At 40.0% G+C, this 17564-nt stretch overlaps 1 protein-coding gene across 4 annotated transcripts in view; it reads right to left on the bottom strand.

Moving 5' to 3' along the window:
- KLHL32 (kelch like family member 32) overlaps nucleotides 1-17564 on the bottom strand; it is a 122827-nt gene that overhangs the window by 26114 nt on the left and 79149 nt on the right. For all 4 annotated transcript variants that reach the window (XM_019633382.1, XM_019633384.1, XM_019633387.1 and 1 more), the window contains one exon: nucleotides 7671-8397. In XM_019633382.1, coding sequence (XP_019488927.1) covers nucleotides 7671-8397 — 727 coding nt within the window. The remainder of the gene's footprint in view (nucleotides 1-7670; nucleotides 8398-17564) is intronic.

Below are 17564 nucleotides of genomic sequence, written 5' to 3'. Positions count from 1 at the left end.
TTGAAAAAGATTACTAAATATGGAATACTGAATTAATAAATGAATTCTGTAGTCTAGAATAGGCTTGTTATAACTCTTTTTTCTAATAACCATAATTACAGGGTGGCTTCTAAGGGTATCAAAGACTTTTTCCTTCTTTAATAGTTTAAGTATCTCCTTCATGAACTTGCTCCAATTCTCAAAAGACTAACGCTTCACACTTACAATCTAATTATCAAAAGAACAACCTGGCATTAGGTGTGAGTTCCTATCAGCCATTTTTTTAAAGAGCCAAACTTATTATTAGTCCTTGATAAAAGGAACGCCATGGGAATATTTGCAATAAATGCAAAAATAAACTTTTTATTACTATTTTACACATTAGACTGTCCATATTTTTGGAGTGTTTATAATGCTACATAAACAAAACCAAGACTCTTTCTACTAAATTAGCATCTTGAATAGAAGCATACTTAATCCATGCATTAAATTAAAACTAGTATCCATATTATTTCTTTCACACTTGAGGAAACCACACAAATGGATGGGTAATTAATATGCTCAAAACCCACAAAGAAAGTCTCAAATTTACAAAATATCTATAAAGGGAGGGTTGATGCACTTGAAAATATAAATTGTGTTTATGTCACCTAGCGTGAACAGACATAAACTTGTGGCCCAAAATATGGAAAGTATTCACCATGTCCTATTTTAAATAAGTGAAATGATAAATGAGAGTAAAGTCTACTACAATGCAGATGTCAGCTGCCCTTTAAAATCTCGATAACATTCTCTCTCCCATTACTCTTTCTGTAAAAGCTGAAATCCTGCACCCACGGATTTCTGCATGTTTCCAGCAGAGGTAAGCTCTCAAGGTCACCTCTGCTTGTCTCTAGTGTCCTGGCTTTGCTGTGTTCTTGTTGGATCTTTTCTCTCCCTCCTGCCATTAACCAAAGTTTTCAGCCATTCCGCATTTCCATGATGTCGCTTTAACTTTCTTCTCTACTCTTGGGAATAAAGAAAATGACATATTTCCCATATTCTTAGGTAGAGTCATTCAGTTCACTCTTTATGCTACCTTCTTTTTCTAGATTCATCTAGACAGATACAAATGGATCATCTAAATAAAGGTCGTTCTCTCCATGACAGAAATTCTGGAGTCAATGGGGTGAACTTTTGTTTTTAACTACCTAAACTAACAATTTTCAAGGCCACTAGACTCCTATATCATAATACGTAATTCTTGCGGAAACAATGTTCTAATCTAAACCACCATATTTTAGAGTGGCTCCTTATTATCACTAAATTTCTTTGTTTTACAAACTGAATTACAGAACCACAAGAAGAAGACATTATGTGGCTCAGCTCGTGTCCTGAGAAGGTCAGTTAAAAAATAAGAGAATAAAAGATACTCTAATGAGCATTGATCCTAAACAAATCTCCAGGTATAATTATTCTCCTGCGTATCATTTACTTTCAGTCTTGTCATTTTGCAAGTTCTTTTTACAATGTAAGTATGTTTTTGAGATCTTCGTTGTAGTGACAGCTAACTGCTTTGCGTGGTTTCATGGGGAAAAGCATGATTTTCAAAAACCAGAGACACAGAGATCAAATTCCAACTTGGTTGAATACTCTCTGTGTGATCTGGGAAAATCATTTAACCTCTAAGCCTCATTCCTGGGGCTGCGGTTTGAGGGTAAACAGGGTTCCACTTCTCCAGAGTAAAGGGAAGCCAGTAGGATGAAAGTTGGTTAATTATTTTGGAGAAGGCAGGTGATCTGACTGCTCTCTTTAAACCACTTAGCTGTTTTAAAAGCATTTCTGTGTGGTTCATTTCTGTTTGGCTTCCATCTCAGTTCAATACTGCAGTGGTTTTGCTTTTATCTCTTTCAGATGGGGAGTCGTAAAGCCTGGACAGAAGTGAAAAAAGGGGAGAAAGAGTAACTGCTAGGGCAGCTGTTTGCTACAACAAAGTGACAAAGAAGCTTTTATTCGTAGTGGACATTTCAGTTCACTGGGAACTTTTCAGTGGACAGGTGGAGTGATCAGGCTCCAAACCTCTGCCAGGCAGGTGCTTCATCCCATGGTGGCTGCCTACAGGGGCAACAAACAGACCTCTTATGTACTCACTCCCGCAACACACTTGGTTCTCCCTCAAGCAAACCTTAGGCCCTGACACTCACCTAACCGGATCCCAGCATGCTGAACTCCTTCCAGTAGGTTCCTTTGGGCTATCCCCAGCCTAAAAACCTTCCGTTGTGAGTGAATCCAAGAGTCTGCCTTCTCCAGGTTTCTGCTGAGCACCACCAAACCACAAGACAGGAATTTGCAAACTGAGGTGTCACAGTTTTGTGATTTCTAACCTTCGGATGGGCTCTGACCATTTCTTTTTTAACAGGTCAGTTCCTTCTGTTTTCTCTCAGAGGCTTTTTCTAAGGCCAGTCCCCTCAGGCCGTCTACCTAGTCCTGACACTGCACAACCTCAACAGGCAGCCCTGTCTGCCTCTTCACTCCTTCAAGAAGCAACCTCCTCAGGTTCCTGCCCCTCACCTGTGAGCTTACCTAGGTCCACATCCAGCACTGTCTCCTCCCTCCAGGCTTGGAACTCGAGGGGTCTCTCCCGCTGTCCAAGAGTGAACCCCTCCCAACACCCTCATGCCTGTTCGGGCCCCTGTGCCTGTTGTCAATATTGCATCCCCCAGATTTATCACCATTCCTGGTACCTGGGAGGTGCTCTCAGCATTTACCAACCAAAGGATGCCCCCATTCCCTTCACTTTCCATTCCACTCTCTCCTTTCCCTTATCCATACATTTGCTTCATGCACTTGAATCTTAAAAACAAACAAACAAAAAAGTTCCCTCCTTTGACCTTGAATTTCCTCCTCTAGCTACTCTCTCTTCTCTCTGCCACATTTCCTTCTTTTTCTTTCCTTCCTACCTTTCTTTTTCCTTCCTAAAGCCAAAATGCTACTTATTAATGTATAATGGAAAAACGTGCTGTCACATGAACTGACATCCGTGTGTACCTAGAAACAGCACGTTCTCTCCCTGCAGGCGGGAGCGTAATGGTCGGAGTGTTGTCTGGCAAGCTCAGGTTCAGGGAGGGAAGTTGAGATGACGCCCCAGCCTCTTGCAAATTCTGCCCACACCTGCAGGTTTTACTTCTTTGAGTTCCATCCACACTTTCATCCCCAGCACTGCAGCTTCTGCCTTCTTCCACTCTTTGAAACGATTTGACTGTAATTACCAGATCGTTCCTGACTGAAACATGGAGGACCTTGGTGTCCCTCTAGCATTGGGCCCCTCTCACTGTGCCCTTCTGCTGTGGCTTTGTTTCTCTAACACTCCTCCTCCGACCTTGTCCATCCCACATTCCCAGGCTCCTGCCTTAGTCCCCCCTCCTCTGCACCCTCCTCACCTGTGCTAAGCAACCATCTGCCCTTGGCCCCTTTCCAGACCATCTCTTGCTCACTGTCTGTCACCTCACTGTATCTCACCAGGTTTGCTGTGACAACCTCACTTACATTTGCTCTGAGAAAGAGAGGGCAAGGGTCTCTCTCGGGGTCTGAGGAAGGTTTTGAGGAAAGTGAGGAAGTTCTAGCCAGTGAAGGAGAGTGGGTGAGGGACTAGTGTAGGGTGCAGAGAGGCCCTGGGAACTGAAGGTGTGCCATGCCAGCCATCCTGTCACAGGGCTCAGCTGCACAGACACACTGTGTGCCTGCCAGAGGGCAAGAGAACTGTTGGGGTGACTGCATCATGAAGCCCAGGCGTGAGCACAGGGAGGGGGAATGGGGAAGTAAGTGAGAAGTAGCCAATGGACCTGCCGTCAAGTCAGGCTGAAGGTGCTACAAACTTGTGTGAAACCTCTCATGCCCCTTGCGCTAATTTCTCCCTGCTTTGCACTTCCGTACCTTGGAAAGTCTCCTATCATCACACATAGTATACGCTATCCTATAATTATCTCTTTAAAATCCTGTTCCCTCTGTTATACCAAGAGGCCCATCATAAGACGTATGTCTCACTCTACTCTGTTGCTCTGGCACTAGCCCAGAACAAGACTCAATGAGGTGACGAGCGTCCCTCAGCATCTCTTGGTTGCTAAGAAGTGGAGCAAGTTTCCTGTGTGTGTGACAGTAGTCTGTGCCCCAGTGCTCACCATCGAGCCTCCGCCATGCCCCCGTTCATTCCCAATGTTTTGTACATAATTTGTTAGATGCAAGTACAATATTTGCACAGAGAGTGCAAATCTAAAGCCATGGCATTTTAGAAATGGTAATGAAAATTTACATTGTTCTAATTTTAATGACTACTAGAAAAGCCAAAGTCCCTTTAGTAGGTTTGAATAAATTAAAGTTATTTAAAATGGGGCAATGCAAAAGCTTCATCTAAATTTAATCAAGATGAAACTAAACATATCTTCTAGGGAGCTAAAGAAGCTTTAACACATGTTCTTTCATTAATGAAATATCTTCAAAACTCTTTGATTGTCAGCTCCTAGAGGGCAGGAAGGGTGTTTGCTGAATTAATCTTATCTGTGAACCATCACTAGACTTAATAAGCATGCAGCTTCACCAAAAGCATCAAGAAAGCTCAAAATACTGCTTTTGTGTAAATGCAGTGGCATTTGTCTTACCTTTATTGTTTTAAAGCACTAATTTTGTGGTTAGCTTCCCATTATCCAGCTGCCATTTGACAAAAATGAAAAGGTAAATTGTTCCGTAAGATGAGCTCAGAATTAATCCGCACTCACAAAAAAGGAGCTTTTCAGTACTTCACAAACAATATCACGCAAAGGAGAGCATACCTTTTAAGGCACAACTGGGGCATATTTAATGCTTGTTTTACTTCAGTATTGTGAATTTCAAGCAGAAATGATGTGGAGCATTTGTGAATTGGGTCACCGTGTCAAATGCTACAGGAGCCTGTAAAATCCGACTGTCTCTAACATCTTCAATTAAATGCTAATGGGCATATCCATATAACCTGATTTTCTGAATTCGTCTCTGCTTGTGCCACTTTAAAAACCATGGACAGGTTTCAAGGTGTCCTGACTCTGAAATGGGCAGAGAAAGGGAAGAGGGTATGTGGAGGGAGTGAGAATGCTGGAAATTATGAGTCTCTAAAGAAGCATTAATTTTGCATTCTATGGAACAAAAATAAGGCCTGAAAATCCACATTCTATAATTCTTACTACCTCCACCTCAGGCAAAGCTTCCAAAATACCAGAAGAATGACAATGACCCAATCCCTCATCAATTAAATTGGAAATACTTGATTATTTGGTAAAGGATAAGGAATAGCCTCAAACATTTTCATCTGCTCCAATAAATCAGGGTAACACTTCGAAATCAGTGATAGTGAGGGTGAAATATACCTTTTTTTTTTTCAAAGGGTCCATTAGCAAATCCAGTCACCCCTCCCTATCCACGGTTAGATTCACAATTGATTTATTATAAGCTGGGCATGAGGAAAGAGGCAGGCGACTGAAGGTATTAGAAATGTCACTGGTGATTTCCTCTTCTTTCCAATTAAAGGTACTGCACTGTACATAGGGAAGTGAGTTTTTCATCTCAAGTACACAGTAGGGAGAAGCAAACCTGAGAAAATTGTGATTGTTTTCATTAAGTATGGTATACACAGGCAGCATCCATTAGTGCAAAAAAGAAAAAGAACAAAGAAAATGTATTTCCTTTCACAGTGGGGAAAACAAAGTGATATAGCAATAAGATCTCTAATAAGTTGATACATTTAATAAAATGGAAAAGGAAATATACAGATTCATATTGAAAGAGGAGTCAGCTTAATACCAGGATGACAGATTTAGCCAGTCTAAGATAAGCTTCTGTGCTTTCTTAAGGCCTCACTAAAGAAGGTATTAAGTAGTCAATCTTTAAAACTATGTAAGGGAAACTCCAGTATTTTTAAAAAAGCTCATTTCATAGCTAAAAAAAAGGAAACATTTATGAAAATATTTATGAGACATTCATACAAAATGAATTTTGTTATACAAACCCATATAAAATGTTTTTTTTTAAACTATTGAAATATGTACTTAAAGAAAAGGGAATAAGTCACCAGATAAATGAGGCTTTTATTTAACTATATCTCTATATACTAACATATATACTCACATTTAATGTTTATTTGGCATATAGGGCCAGTAATTGTTGCGCCCACCTCATTATCCTCTTCCTTAGTCCTAATCTTAGCTTCATTCATAACAGCAACCATTTAAACCCTGACATGAGCCATTTTTTTTTCAATGAAACTGCCAATAATTGAGGCATAATCCAGAAAAAGTGAGACTGTGGCTGTCTCCCTGGGTACTGAAGACAGCAGAAGGAAAAAATGGGCAGTGTCCAACCAAATTTAGCTTAAATGCAAAGGAGAAGTTTGTCAGAGCAGATGTTAAACAAACAGAGAAGATTGTTGAGGGAGACTGAGGGGCCTCCACAGGTGTACTTAAAAATGATTGCTTCTTCTAGGTACAAACATCTCAAAGTTACTCTTAGTACAGCAGGTCCTCGGATAATGTCACTTTGTTATAACATTGATGAGATGTCATGGGAACTGAACTCTTGTTTATGTCAATGAGCCTGTGGTAAAAGTGGACATTATATGTCGTTTCACTTATTGCAGAACTTACCAAGGAGGTTAAGTGAGGACTTCCTGTACTTACTTGATTCTCCTTTGTCCTTGACATGGAAATTCATTTAACAAGTTCCATTTGGGTTACGTAATGAGTATCCTCTAACTAAGAGAAGATGCAACTTTCTTCCCCAATAGGCAAACCTTTCAAAGGGGAACATTCTAGGTCTTTTCAATGACAGAACTGGAAACACAGGTGGGTAATGTGATCTTGTCTCACTGACTCCTATACAAGTGAAAAGGCAGCTGTGAGGCACTTGAAGGAGTATGTGGGTATGGATGAAACAAGACTGGCAATGAAGGAATAACTGCTGAAGCAAGGGTTCTGGGTGCATGGAGTTCATTATACTAGTCTCTCTACTTTGTCAATAAAGACTTCAAAAAAAAAAAAAGGAAAAAGGAAAAAGGAAACTAAAATAATAGTACCCCCCCAAATAATCAGGCGGAATGGGAGAGTGATAGGAATGAAGGTTTAGGACGCCATGAGTAACTACATAGATAACACAAAACATTATTTTAGCCAATAATTTAAATCCCTTTCCTCAATGCATAGCAATGCTCTCACCTGGATATATACCCACTGCTATACTCATCAAAATGGGTTTACTGGGCTTTTGTTTCTCCTGCCCTGTCTTTGGTGAAAGGCTCCTAGTCCAGTAGCCCAGGGAGAAACTAAAAGCAATGGACCTGGATAAACTACAAGGTATGCAAAACAAGCCATGAATATCAAAAGCTGAGAATCTAAACAACACAGGGTTAGGTAGAAAGCGAGGTGTGATGGGCCATTAATTTCTATCTTGAATTTTTACCCCACTCATCACTCAGGAAGTCACAGAAAGGTCAATTGATTCCCATTACATTGCTCTGTATAGAGTAGGTGCAAAATAAATGAATGCTAATTAATTAAAATGGCATCCTTGGCCCATTCATTCAATTACACATGGCCACACAACCAAAGTTAGACTTTTCCATTTATGCCACAATTAAAGTTTTTTGGTTTTTGGTTTTTTTTAATAAACCCAGCGTATGAGGCATGCTCTACCTGATATCCAAAGTAGCCCATCCGCCACATGGCCAGCGTGACACGAAAGGGATCGGTCAAAGGACTGCACAAACGTCCACTTGTTCTTCTTGGGGCAATACCGCTCAACTGTCGGCAGAACCTGGCGCAGTTCATTTCTGCCCCCGACTGCATAGAGGTATTCATCCATGGCACCCAACACGAAATGCTCTCGGCAATTTTTCATGGGTGCTATCTCTGCCCAGGAATTACTGCGGGGGTCATAGCGACAGGCAGTCCTCACGGCACACGTCCGGCCACTGGCATGCTCAACTTCCCCTCCTGCTACAAACAGGAAGTCCCCCATGACTGCCACACAGTGGTGGCTCCTTCCCACGGGCATGGGGGCCAGCTCACTCCAGTTGGCAATGGCAGCTATGAGAGCGTTCTCTTGGTCAACAGGATTGAAGTACCGAAGTTCCTTGACTTTACAGACCTCACGTTTTTTCCCACCGATGATATACAGAGTGTCCGACTGGAACCTTGGTTTAGTCCTGCGAGTCTGCCACACGGGCTGAGCATAGATGCTCTGGTGGTATTCCAGGGCCTCGTTGACAAGAGCTGTTGCAGTCTCACTTGCCTGGACCAGGGGGTGGGACAGGGCAACTGTATGGAGAGTGTCCACATCCATCAGGCCAAAGCGGATATACTGCAGGAGCTCGTCCATGTACTGGTAATGGCAGTTGTGTTCCAACCACCTCACTGCTAGCTGAAACAGAGGGAGATGAGATGAGAGGGAAATGCAAAGGCAAGAAAGAGAGGCGAGGCAACAGCATGTAGGCAGGTCACCGTGTATTCTTTCAGACACTTAATAATACATTTTCTTTTCCTTACAACTCATGTAACACTGGAATATTTTGATANGCATCCCAAGCCAGCTCTTAATCAACGTGCCACTCGGCCGGCCCTTGATGCTTTTTTTTTTTTTTTACCACTAATTGATACATGCCTATGGAGGCAAATGTGACACAATGAAAGGAGGTGAGACTTGATGTCGAAAGACCTTTTCTTACAACTTAGTGGACTTGAACATTTATAAAAATGACACCACAGACTGTGAGGCTCAGTTTCATCATCTGTACAAGGATGATATTAGTTACATCACGAGGTCTGTCAAAGACTGAATGAGACAACATGTGAAAGTGCTTGGTGAACTATGAATACACAGGCTTAATATGATGGCAATGTACCACGAAGAAACGGAGCTAACCCTCCTCCCTTGTTATCCTTCTGATTCATGATAAAGCCAGTGCATTCAGACTGTTCTTATGTACACAATATTGTGCGCTATTGACTTAGAGTTTGAGATTGATGTAGTGGATAAGCAACTTCCTCCACAGTATTAAATACTTCATATGTTATAAAGTGATAACAAAGTAATAATAAAAGTATGGCAGATATCTGTTGCAGATTATAAACTAGCCCTTACAATGAGCCTATTTACACACAAATGAATTCACTAATTCTAACCCATAACTTCAGGTATTTGGCTTTGTTAAATCCCAAGTCAGAAAAGCATGAAGAAAGAAATGAATGAATGAATGAATGAATAAAATAAGAGATAGAGACATAAACCTAGATATCTCTGCTTAACACTCAGTGCATATTCACTTTCTTTACTTGGCTTGAGTTTCTCATTAAAAATACCTGAATTTATGTCCATGAGTTCCCTCAGCTCAGTTAATTTAGTAGCAAGGAAAAGTATATATGAACTAAGCTACCTGACTTGAGTAAACTAAAATAATAATTGTCTGAGTTGATTACTTTTTATCTTGTTTTGTTGCTCTGGGGAATATGACATAGCGTGAGTCTTCTCATTTAGTTTTTTCATTCATCCATTCCTCAGTCTTTTATTGAGTGGCCATTATGTGCCAGGAACTTACTTGGTGAGAAAGAAGATTCTAATCAGTACGCATATACACATTCTTATTTGCCATTCACTTCCAAGCTCTATTAGTACCATAGATCTCAAGACTTACTCTTGACCTCGAGTGTCTTAATGTATCCCTGTAAAACATACTCATGGAATATTGAATTACGGAAAGAAAAATCCTGCAAATTTGGAAGTTTCACTTTACTGTAGGCAGATTTTCAGACGCACGTAAAAACCATTGTTTTAAGTTACCATTTCCCCAGTGGGTGTTTTAAATATGGCTGGTACATTTATAAATGTTATGGTTTTTAAAATAGCTGTTTAATTTGTAAACATGCCCTGGAGCATCCTGAGAGCATCACGCCTTTGAATATTTCTTTACAAACTGATTCAAATCATAATGAACCAACAGTAGATTCACTGCACACATACTCCCCTGAAATTAAAAAAACCTTTAGTGACCAAAAGGTTTTGGCTCACAGGCTCAAGCAGCTGCCCCAGGCCACTGGTACAGAGGAAGTCAGACTCCTCAGATAAGTGGTACTAGGACGGATCTGGATGTCCAGGAAGTACTGAACATGCATTGAAAAGCTTAATGTTGTCAGTCTTCAAATAAGAAAAAAGAATCCTCACAAGTCACTCTACATGTTAATTTACAGCTACGGAATGTAGTGATTGGAGTGGGGAACCTGCTAACTGAAGGACATGATGAAACATGGTTGAGGCCCAGACTCTATTATCAAGGGCTGGAGCTGGTGGGTTGGGCCTGGGGATCTGGGGCCAGCGAGTGGCAGAGAATACACAAAAATGCGATGAAAACCGTCCTCATTATGTGAATTTCAGCCTGGCTACTGATGTTTAAATAGAACATTTCACACCGGATTCTGTAACTTCATTTCATCATAGTATAAATAGCTGGGGAACAACGAATCCTCTATTCGCAACTTGCAACACCTTTGAGTGTCGTACACAACATTTTCGTTGAAGAATATGCACTCTTCAGCACAGTTACCATACATTTATTGGGTGGGGGAAGTGGCTTAGAGTGCAAGTCTGTAACAGTCAAGTAGGACAGATGGGTATGTGGAAAGACGGGCCCCGCACAGGAGAACCAGCGGTTGATAATCTCATGAGACTCACGAGGGAGGAGGGGAGCTCAGTGGATGAAGGTGTGAGCAGTAGCCATTCCACAGGCTACACTGAAAGAAGGATCGGGGTTCAGCCCCAGTGCCTGGCACCCAGGAGGAAACCCATAAGTGTTTGCTGAATGAGAGAAAAATGAGAATTAGGAGACAGCAATCAGGAGAAATCACAGATCTGAGACATCCTTCTACGGTTAGGAGCAACATGTTTGAAGAGCAAGGAGAACTTTAAGGGGAGACACAGAAGAATTGAAGAGGAAAGAGAAACTGGATCCAATGACCAGGCCCAGCCCTGGGAGCAGAACAAATGCCAGGACAGAGAGGAAGTGTGAGCTACTCTGTGGAGCCTTCTGAGGGGGGACATCACTGCCACAGGGACACAGTCTCAGTGAACTGAGTCAAGGTGACAGCACTGAAGTGAGCGTGCAGCGGAGGGTATAGGAGAACATAAGGGAAGTCCTTTATTTTGGACACTGGTTTTCCACAGTTAGATATAAAGAGTACAACAGATTGGGGGAAGGTAGGAATCTAGCCAGGCTTACACCAAAAACAATTTGAAATAATGAGTTATATACTTCCTTTGAGAGGAAACAATCCTTACTTGAATCCCATTCATTTGAAAACATAGTGAATCTATAAAATAAAATCACTCACTGTCACAGATAACACAAATTAATATTAAAAGTAAACCTCACACTAAGTTCTAAATACCAAATATATATATATATATATATATATATATATATAAATTTAACTGACACATTTCTCTCCTAATTACCTTTTTACTCCCCATTACTTAAACAAAACACAACACAACTAATCAATAATTTTACTAAGCATCCCTGAGGGCTATCCATGCTGTCCATACAGCTAAACAAAAATAATCATTTGTGGTCTAGTGTGGTGAAGAATCTGGTGAGACCGTGTGTGTGTGTGTGTGTGTGTGTGTGTGTGTGTGTGTGTGTGTGTGTGTGTAGAGAGAGAGAGAGACAAAAACAATGCACACACATTTTAAGAANTTGCCCAAAAGGCAGCACAAATTCCACACTTCAATCAATTCAGAAAGGGACAAAGGAAGGACACAGGAGCAAACCAACAACCAACTGACATTCCTGAACCTCCACCAAAGAGCGGAGCATGTTAAAGAGCTCTTAGGCAGCCAGCAGTGGGAAGCCACGGAAACATGTTTTAATATAATGAGTGACAATGCACAGAGTATTGGATACACTCTCCGCCTTCCCACCCATGTCCTCCAAGGAAAGTTGCATTGACTATTATATATTACATTAACATATACTATTTTATCTATTATTTTATAATGCCTCAAATTCTAATAAACATAAACAAAACTTCAGCAAGATACCATTTTACTATTACATACAGTTTCTTTAGATGTTGAAAGTAGAAAGTTTCCCAGGTGCACTGAGCAGGGGCTAAGAATTGCCATGTTCAACTACATTCAAACGGTGACATATTAAACCAGAATAATGACTACCATTGTAAGGAAAATTCATATTAATAAATAAATGCACCATATTTTATAGCCATAGTCTCTTCTCTGAAACCAAATGAAAATTTTCTGTTCAAAAAGACATTCCTATAAAATCCAAAAGCACCAGATATGAGGGACTCAGCATCAGAGCATTTTCCTCTACCAACAATGAAAATGTTACCATGGAGGAATATTAAAAATTTTAACAGTGCTCACTTGAGTGCTATCTATCTATCCATCCATCATCGATCTATAGATAGATACATGTATTTAGAGAAAGACAGAGACAAGGAAGATATGATAAAGCAAATGCGGTAATTTAAGAAATCAGTAAATTATAAGGGTATTTTTTTGTACTATTCTCATTCTTGCAACTTTTCTTTAGGTTTGAAATTATTTTTAAATAAAAAATTGAGAGAACAGAAGAAATTGGTCCTGATAATCATCTTTATACATATTTTCAGAAATACACACTGCAGAGCATCAAAAGCACAAGCCTTTGAGACCAAGGGGATCTCTTTCCCATAGATGGGGACACACACCCAGGGCTGGTGGAGCCACAGTGAGAGCTACCCCAAGGCCTGCCACACTGAAGTTTCAGGTACTTAGTAGGACAAATAAAAGTGACCGAGTTGTCCTTGGGTTCAGTCTTATAACACAAGAAGACTTTTCAAAAGGTACATTGTATATCAAGATGAAGAGAAAATAAAGACAGGAAAAGAGATGAGGTTAGTATACTGGGATGTCCTCTCCACTTGTGAGAATTGGCCACCAATGTAAGCTGATCTTTGAAAAGTCAATGCAAAGAGCAGCATGAGTACTCAGCTGACATTAGACCTGTCACTGGGCTGAGTTGATGAGAGTGAGTTGATGAAAGTGTCTCTTCTGCCTACAGGATACACGTCACCTATGCATTCACCAAAGAAGTATTATTTTAGAGTCAAATCCTCCCAAATTCCTATAGATGGGAGAGGCAACCCAAATGAATCACTGTGTCTATTATCCAAGCTGCAGGCTTCCATAATAGTTTTTATCAATCTCTTACCAGAAAAACAAAGTGATGGCTTTGGTTTATAATTCTGTGCTCACCAGAAATATAGGCACACGTATGTGCATGTAAAAGTGCATGTGTACTGAGGCCCACACGCACAGGGTCAGGTCACATCACAGCCCTTTTCTCCCTGGGAACAACTTTGTTCAGATCATATTACCCCATTTCGTAGATATCACCTCTTATAAAATAAAAGAATACCCATCAAAGAACACACATTTCAAATTTATATTACAACTGCTTCAAGACATTATGTATTTAGAATCCTAAGATGAGATTTTATGGATAAATGCAAATATTCTGCAAACTATTCACATAAATGTTTACCTCAGGACTGTCTTTCTTTAAATATACCATCCCCAAAGCTTTTTTTGGTGGGAAGAATATCTGACGGGACGATAAAGGGAACTAGTATTACAAATGCCAGTGACGTTTCAGGGAAAATGGAACCCATTCTTAGCCTCCTCATGCTTGAGCAGAATACAGGAACCATTGGAAATAACTTCCTATGCTTGCTGTCCAATGGTCTGACAATGGTTCCTGAGTCAAAAGATAATACTTATCCATCTAATCATTGATGCTGGACTGAAGACATGAGACTTCTAAGTAAAATGTTAGTGTCTGCAGATTTATATATGATACATCCTTCTGGATGTAAAAGGGACTTAACATGTGGTCAGTGAGATATTAAGCTTATATTGTTAGAAAACATTGGAAAATGAGAGAAAACAAACTTGGTAAATAGAAGAAAACCCTGCAGTATCCCACTGGCAACAGGGACGAGAGTGACCCTGCATGGCTTACACCATTTCACATTATTTCCCAGCTACTGCATGCAATGAGGATGCATCATCAGGGTGTAGTCAGCTGAAATGACCAGGGAAATCTTGATGCTTTTTTTNGTAGAATGATTTAGAAAGGAAAAGGACTTTTTTCCCCATGCTCCTTTTGGTAGGTATATCAGTGAGGAAGCAAGAGAAGAAAAAGAAAGATTGCAACCTATTAATTTTACGTTTTTCTTAATTAGTTTTCATCTTCAAGACAGTTGTTTGCTTGCCCATGTAAGATACTGGCAATTTGTTAGAACCATTTTCAGAGAAGTAGGATATAGAGGAGATTATCTTTGTATTATGAACACAATAGCACAAAATCCTAACCTTCTGTTTAGGTCTAGATCTCTTTCAATAAGGAAAAGAACTGTTAACTACTGACAAATAGTATTTCTTAAAACTAAAGTGCATTAAGTCATAACTAACAAAACTGAATAATAGTTTAGAAAATACCATCAACAAAAAACCAATTCATGTTATGGAGCACCTGAGTAATATAATTAATGTGACTTAATATTTAAGTCGGGCAAAGCTGCCCACACACCAGCATAAAGAAGTGTATCTAATATCTACAGTTCACATATTTAATATGAACTATTCTTAGCAGCACCTACATTCAACTCCATCTCCTCCTAGACAATACAAGTGTAGATCTGAAAGAATTAGCATGAAAAAGCACTGAATTAGAATACTGAATAATTTTATTGTGCTTTACTTGTTTTCTGACCAATGGATTTGCGGTTCTGGGCTTCCTTTTACAGCTGAAGTGTATCACTGGGGAAGAAGTCTAGAGGGAAGGAGGAGGAAATATAGCGCTCTCAGACCATTACTCCTGTGCAAACATGAGCTGGGTTTTCACCCTGGTGAAAAACATCACTAAACTCTCTGAAGCACTAGGGGATTTCAGACTTTCAGAGTTTCTGTACCCATTTGACAACTGGCTCCAAAAGACAATGCATGTTTGGGGCTTATCTTTATAGCTTTCTGAATGAAGAAGAGAATGTAGGAAGTGAATTCACTTCCAATAGGCACTGAATTGCATTTTTTAATGAATTACATAGTTTAGAAAAATAACAAAAGAATGTCCTCCATGCCAGGTAGCCCGCAGATGCCAAGGAGGCAGACATCATGGAGGGCAGATGGATGACACTCTGTTTTTTAGAAACTGGAATTTTTAATTTAAATAAGATAACATGATTTTAACAATGTGGGTATGGTAACATCAGCAATAATCAAATATATTGCAGGAGAAATTACCAGGTCTCTGCCAAAGTGGACAAAGTTCCCACAGGCAACATCCTGGTTTTTCTCCACCCTAATTTTAGAAGTTTCAAGGTATGGGGTTCCAATTATTTCCCTGGGAAGATAACTGAACAACTTAATAAAAGATTTTTCCACTCTTTGCCCACAGAGCTTTCAAAGTTGTCAGGGATAAAGTCGTCCCACTCAAGGTCATTTCTCATGCACTAGGTAAAATTTTCTGAAACTTAATCTATGATATTGCTCCTAATTTAACAGAGTAATTTCAGCTGATATTGCTTTGCTTTGTAACAAATTTTTGCATCCTAATGTCTCTGCATCTTTCATATGGATACTACAGGACACAGCATGGCAGAAACATTAGATAAATATCCACGTCTCTTTTTATAGCATAGTGCTGCCCATTTAATTATTTTTCTCTTTCCTCATAAATCAGCTCTTTCTATACCACAATCAATCTTCTAGCCCATCTCTTAACACTCTTTGGTTTATCTGGATCTCTTTTAGCAGCGTCACTTACTGTGTGAGAAGTACACAAGCCACACACAGCAAGGCTCTCTGCCGTTGAGAAATCTCTAACAAATCAAACTGGCAGTGCAAAAGTGACCACTGTGATCTATCATTGATTAAATTCTGGATTTCTGTCTATTGTCACCTTTATGTTGCATGTACATGTACACATACATGTAACAAGATGCTTTCCATGTTCAAATTCCCCCAATGTTATGTATTACAGACTATTTTGTGCACATACATTTAGTTTGAATTTTCTGGGATAACTTTTATTTCTTGCCAATATTTCTAACTTCTCACAGATTTCATATAATTTTCATACCTTTATATTTATGAATATTTTTAGACTACCCAAGTCATGCATAGTTTGGTTTATCTTTTCTCCAGATCAAAGGTAAATATAATTTACAATGAGCTATTCTGCCACCAACTTCAAACCAATCTCACTATATATAGTAAGATTTAAACCCAGAGCTTCTGAAACCTAACATGTGCACAGACTGCCTGGGGTTTCGGGTCACAATGGAGATTCTGGTTCAGTAGGTCGGGGGGTTGGGGGGAGGACTGGGAGTTTGCATTTCTAACAATCCCTCAGGTGACAACGTGTGTGCTGCTGGTTCACGGACCACACTTTGAGTAGGAAGGTTTTAGAGAGTTTCCCATTCATCAACAGTAAGCTGCTGCCTTATTAGAACAAATGAAGTATGCGATTTCAAATTTCAGAATGTTTAAATAAAATGAAGTCTAGTAGGATGCTTTAGTAAAGATATAGGACACTTGAAACTTAGTATTATGGGTAAGACAGCATATTTTGCAACCTTGGTTCTTTAAGGTCTATAAATCAACAGCTGATTCTGATAGCATCAAGTCACAGAAACACTCTGTGCAGTTTTGCTTCTGTAGTAATGAATAAATAAATACATGTAGAAGTGTTATTATACTGTTTTTTTCTTTCATCAAAGTATAAAAGAGAAAAACCATGAAACCATGAATAATTCTTGTTTATCCAAATAATGAAAGAACTGACATTTTTTTTTTCTTTTAAATGGGTTGCCTCAAAATCACTTCTCCACCATGAACCCCGCCACAGCACTCACGATTCACTCCGACGCTGAATTAAGGGCAGGGTGGTGGAGGGCATCCTGGAGCCCATTTAAGGGGTTTAGAGGCGACAGTAAGCAGAAGGCTGATTCATCACAGGGGCATCATAGAACCCAAGGACCACAGTTAGCTTTGTAGTGTATTTTGATGCTTATGTTTGAAAATGGGTATTCTGGGAACTGGTGGCTTTTAATGACACTACACAGAGAACACATAACTCAGGGAAGGCTGGAATCCTATCGTCTCTTACTGATTCTGGCATACTGACATCTCATCACCCAAAAACTCTAGCATGTTTTAATTGGGAGGGAAATGGAGCATATACTGAAAATCTTATTTCCTCCTCTTTTGTGACAAAGCCAGCAAGAGTGGAAAAGAAATCAAGGATTCAGTTCAGGAGAACAGAACGAAGAGTACATAGGAGACATGGCCGTTAGGAAACACGGGACTGTCCTCTCCAAGGACTACAGGAGATTTCCCAAGAACCCTGACAGACCCAATCTAGTTCATCCTTCCCTAATGGAGAATTGTTTCTTCCTAAAAGAAGCATGTGCAGGGCCGGCTGAGTGGCTCAGTTGGTTAAGAGCTCGTTCAAGAGTGCAAGCTCTGAGCAA

The sequence above is a fragment of the Hipposideros armiger genome, unplaced genomic scaffold (assembly GCF_001890085.2).
Source record: "Hipposideros armiger isolate ML-2016 unplaced genomic scaffold, ASM189008v1 scaffold_1299, whole genome shotgun sequence".
Taxonomy (NCBI): domain Eukaryota; kingdom Metazoa; phylum Chordata; class Mammalia; order Chiroptera; family Hipposideridae; genus Hipposideros; species Hipposideros armiger.
Note: the sequence above shows the minus strand (reverse complement) of the source record. Positions and strands in the feature narration are given on the sequence as shown.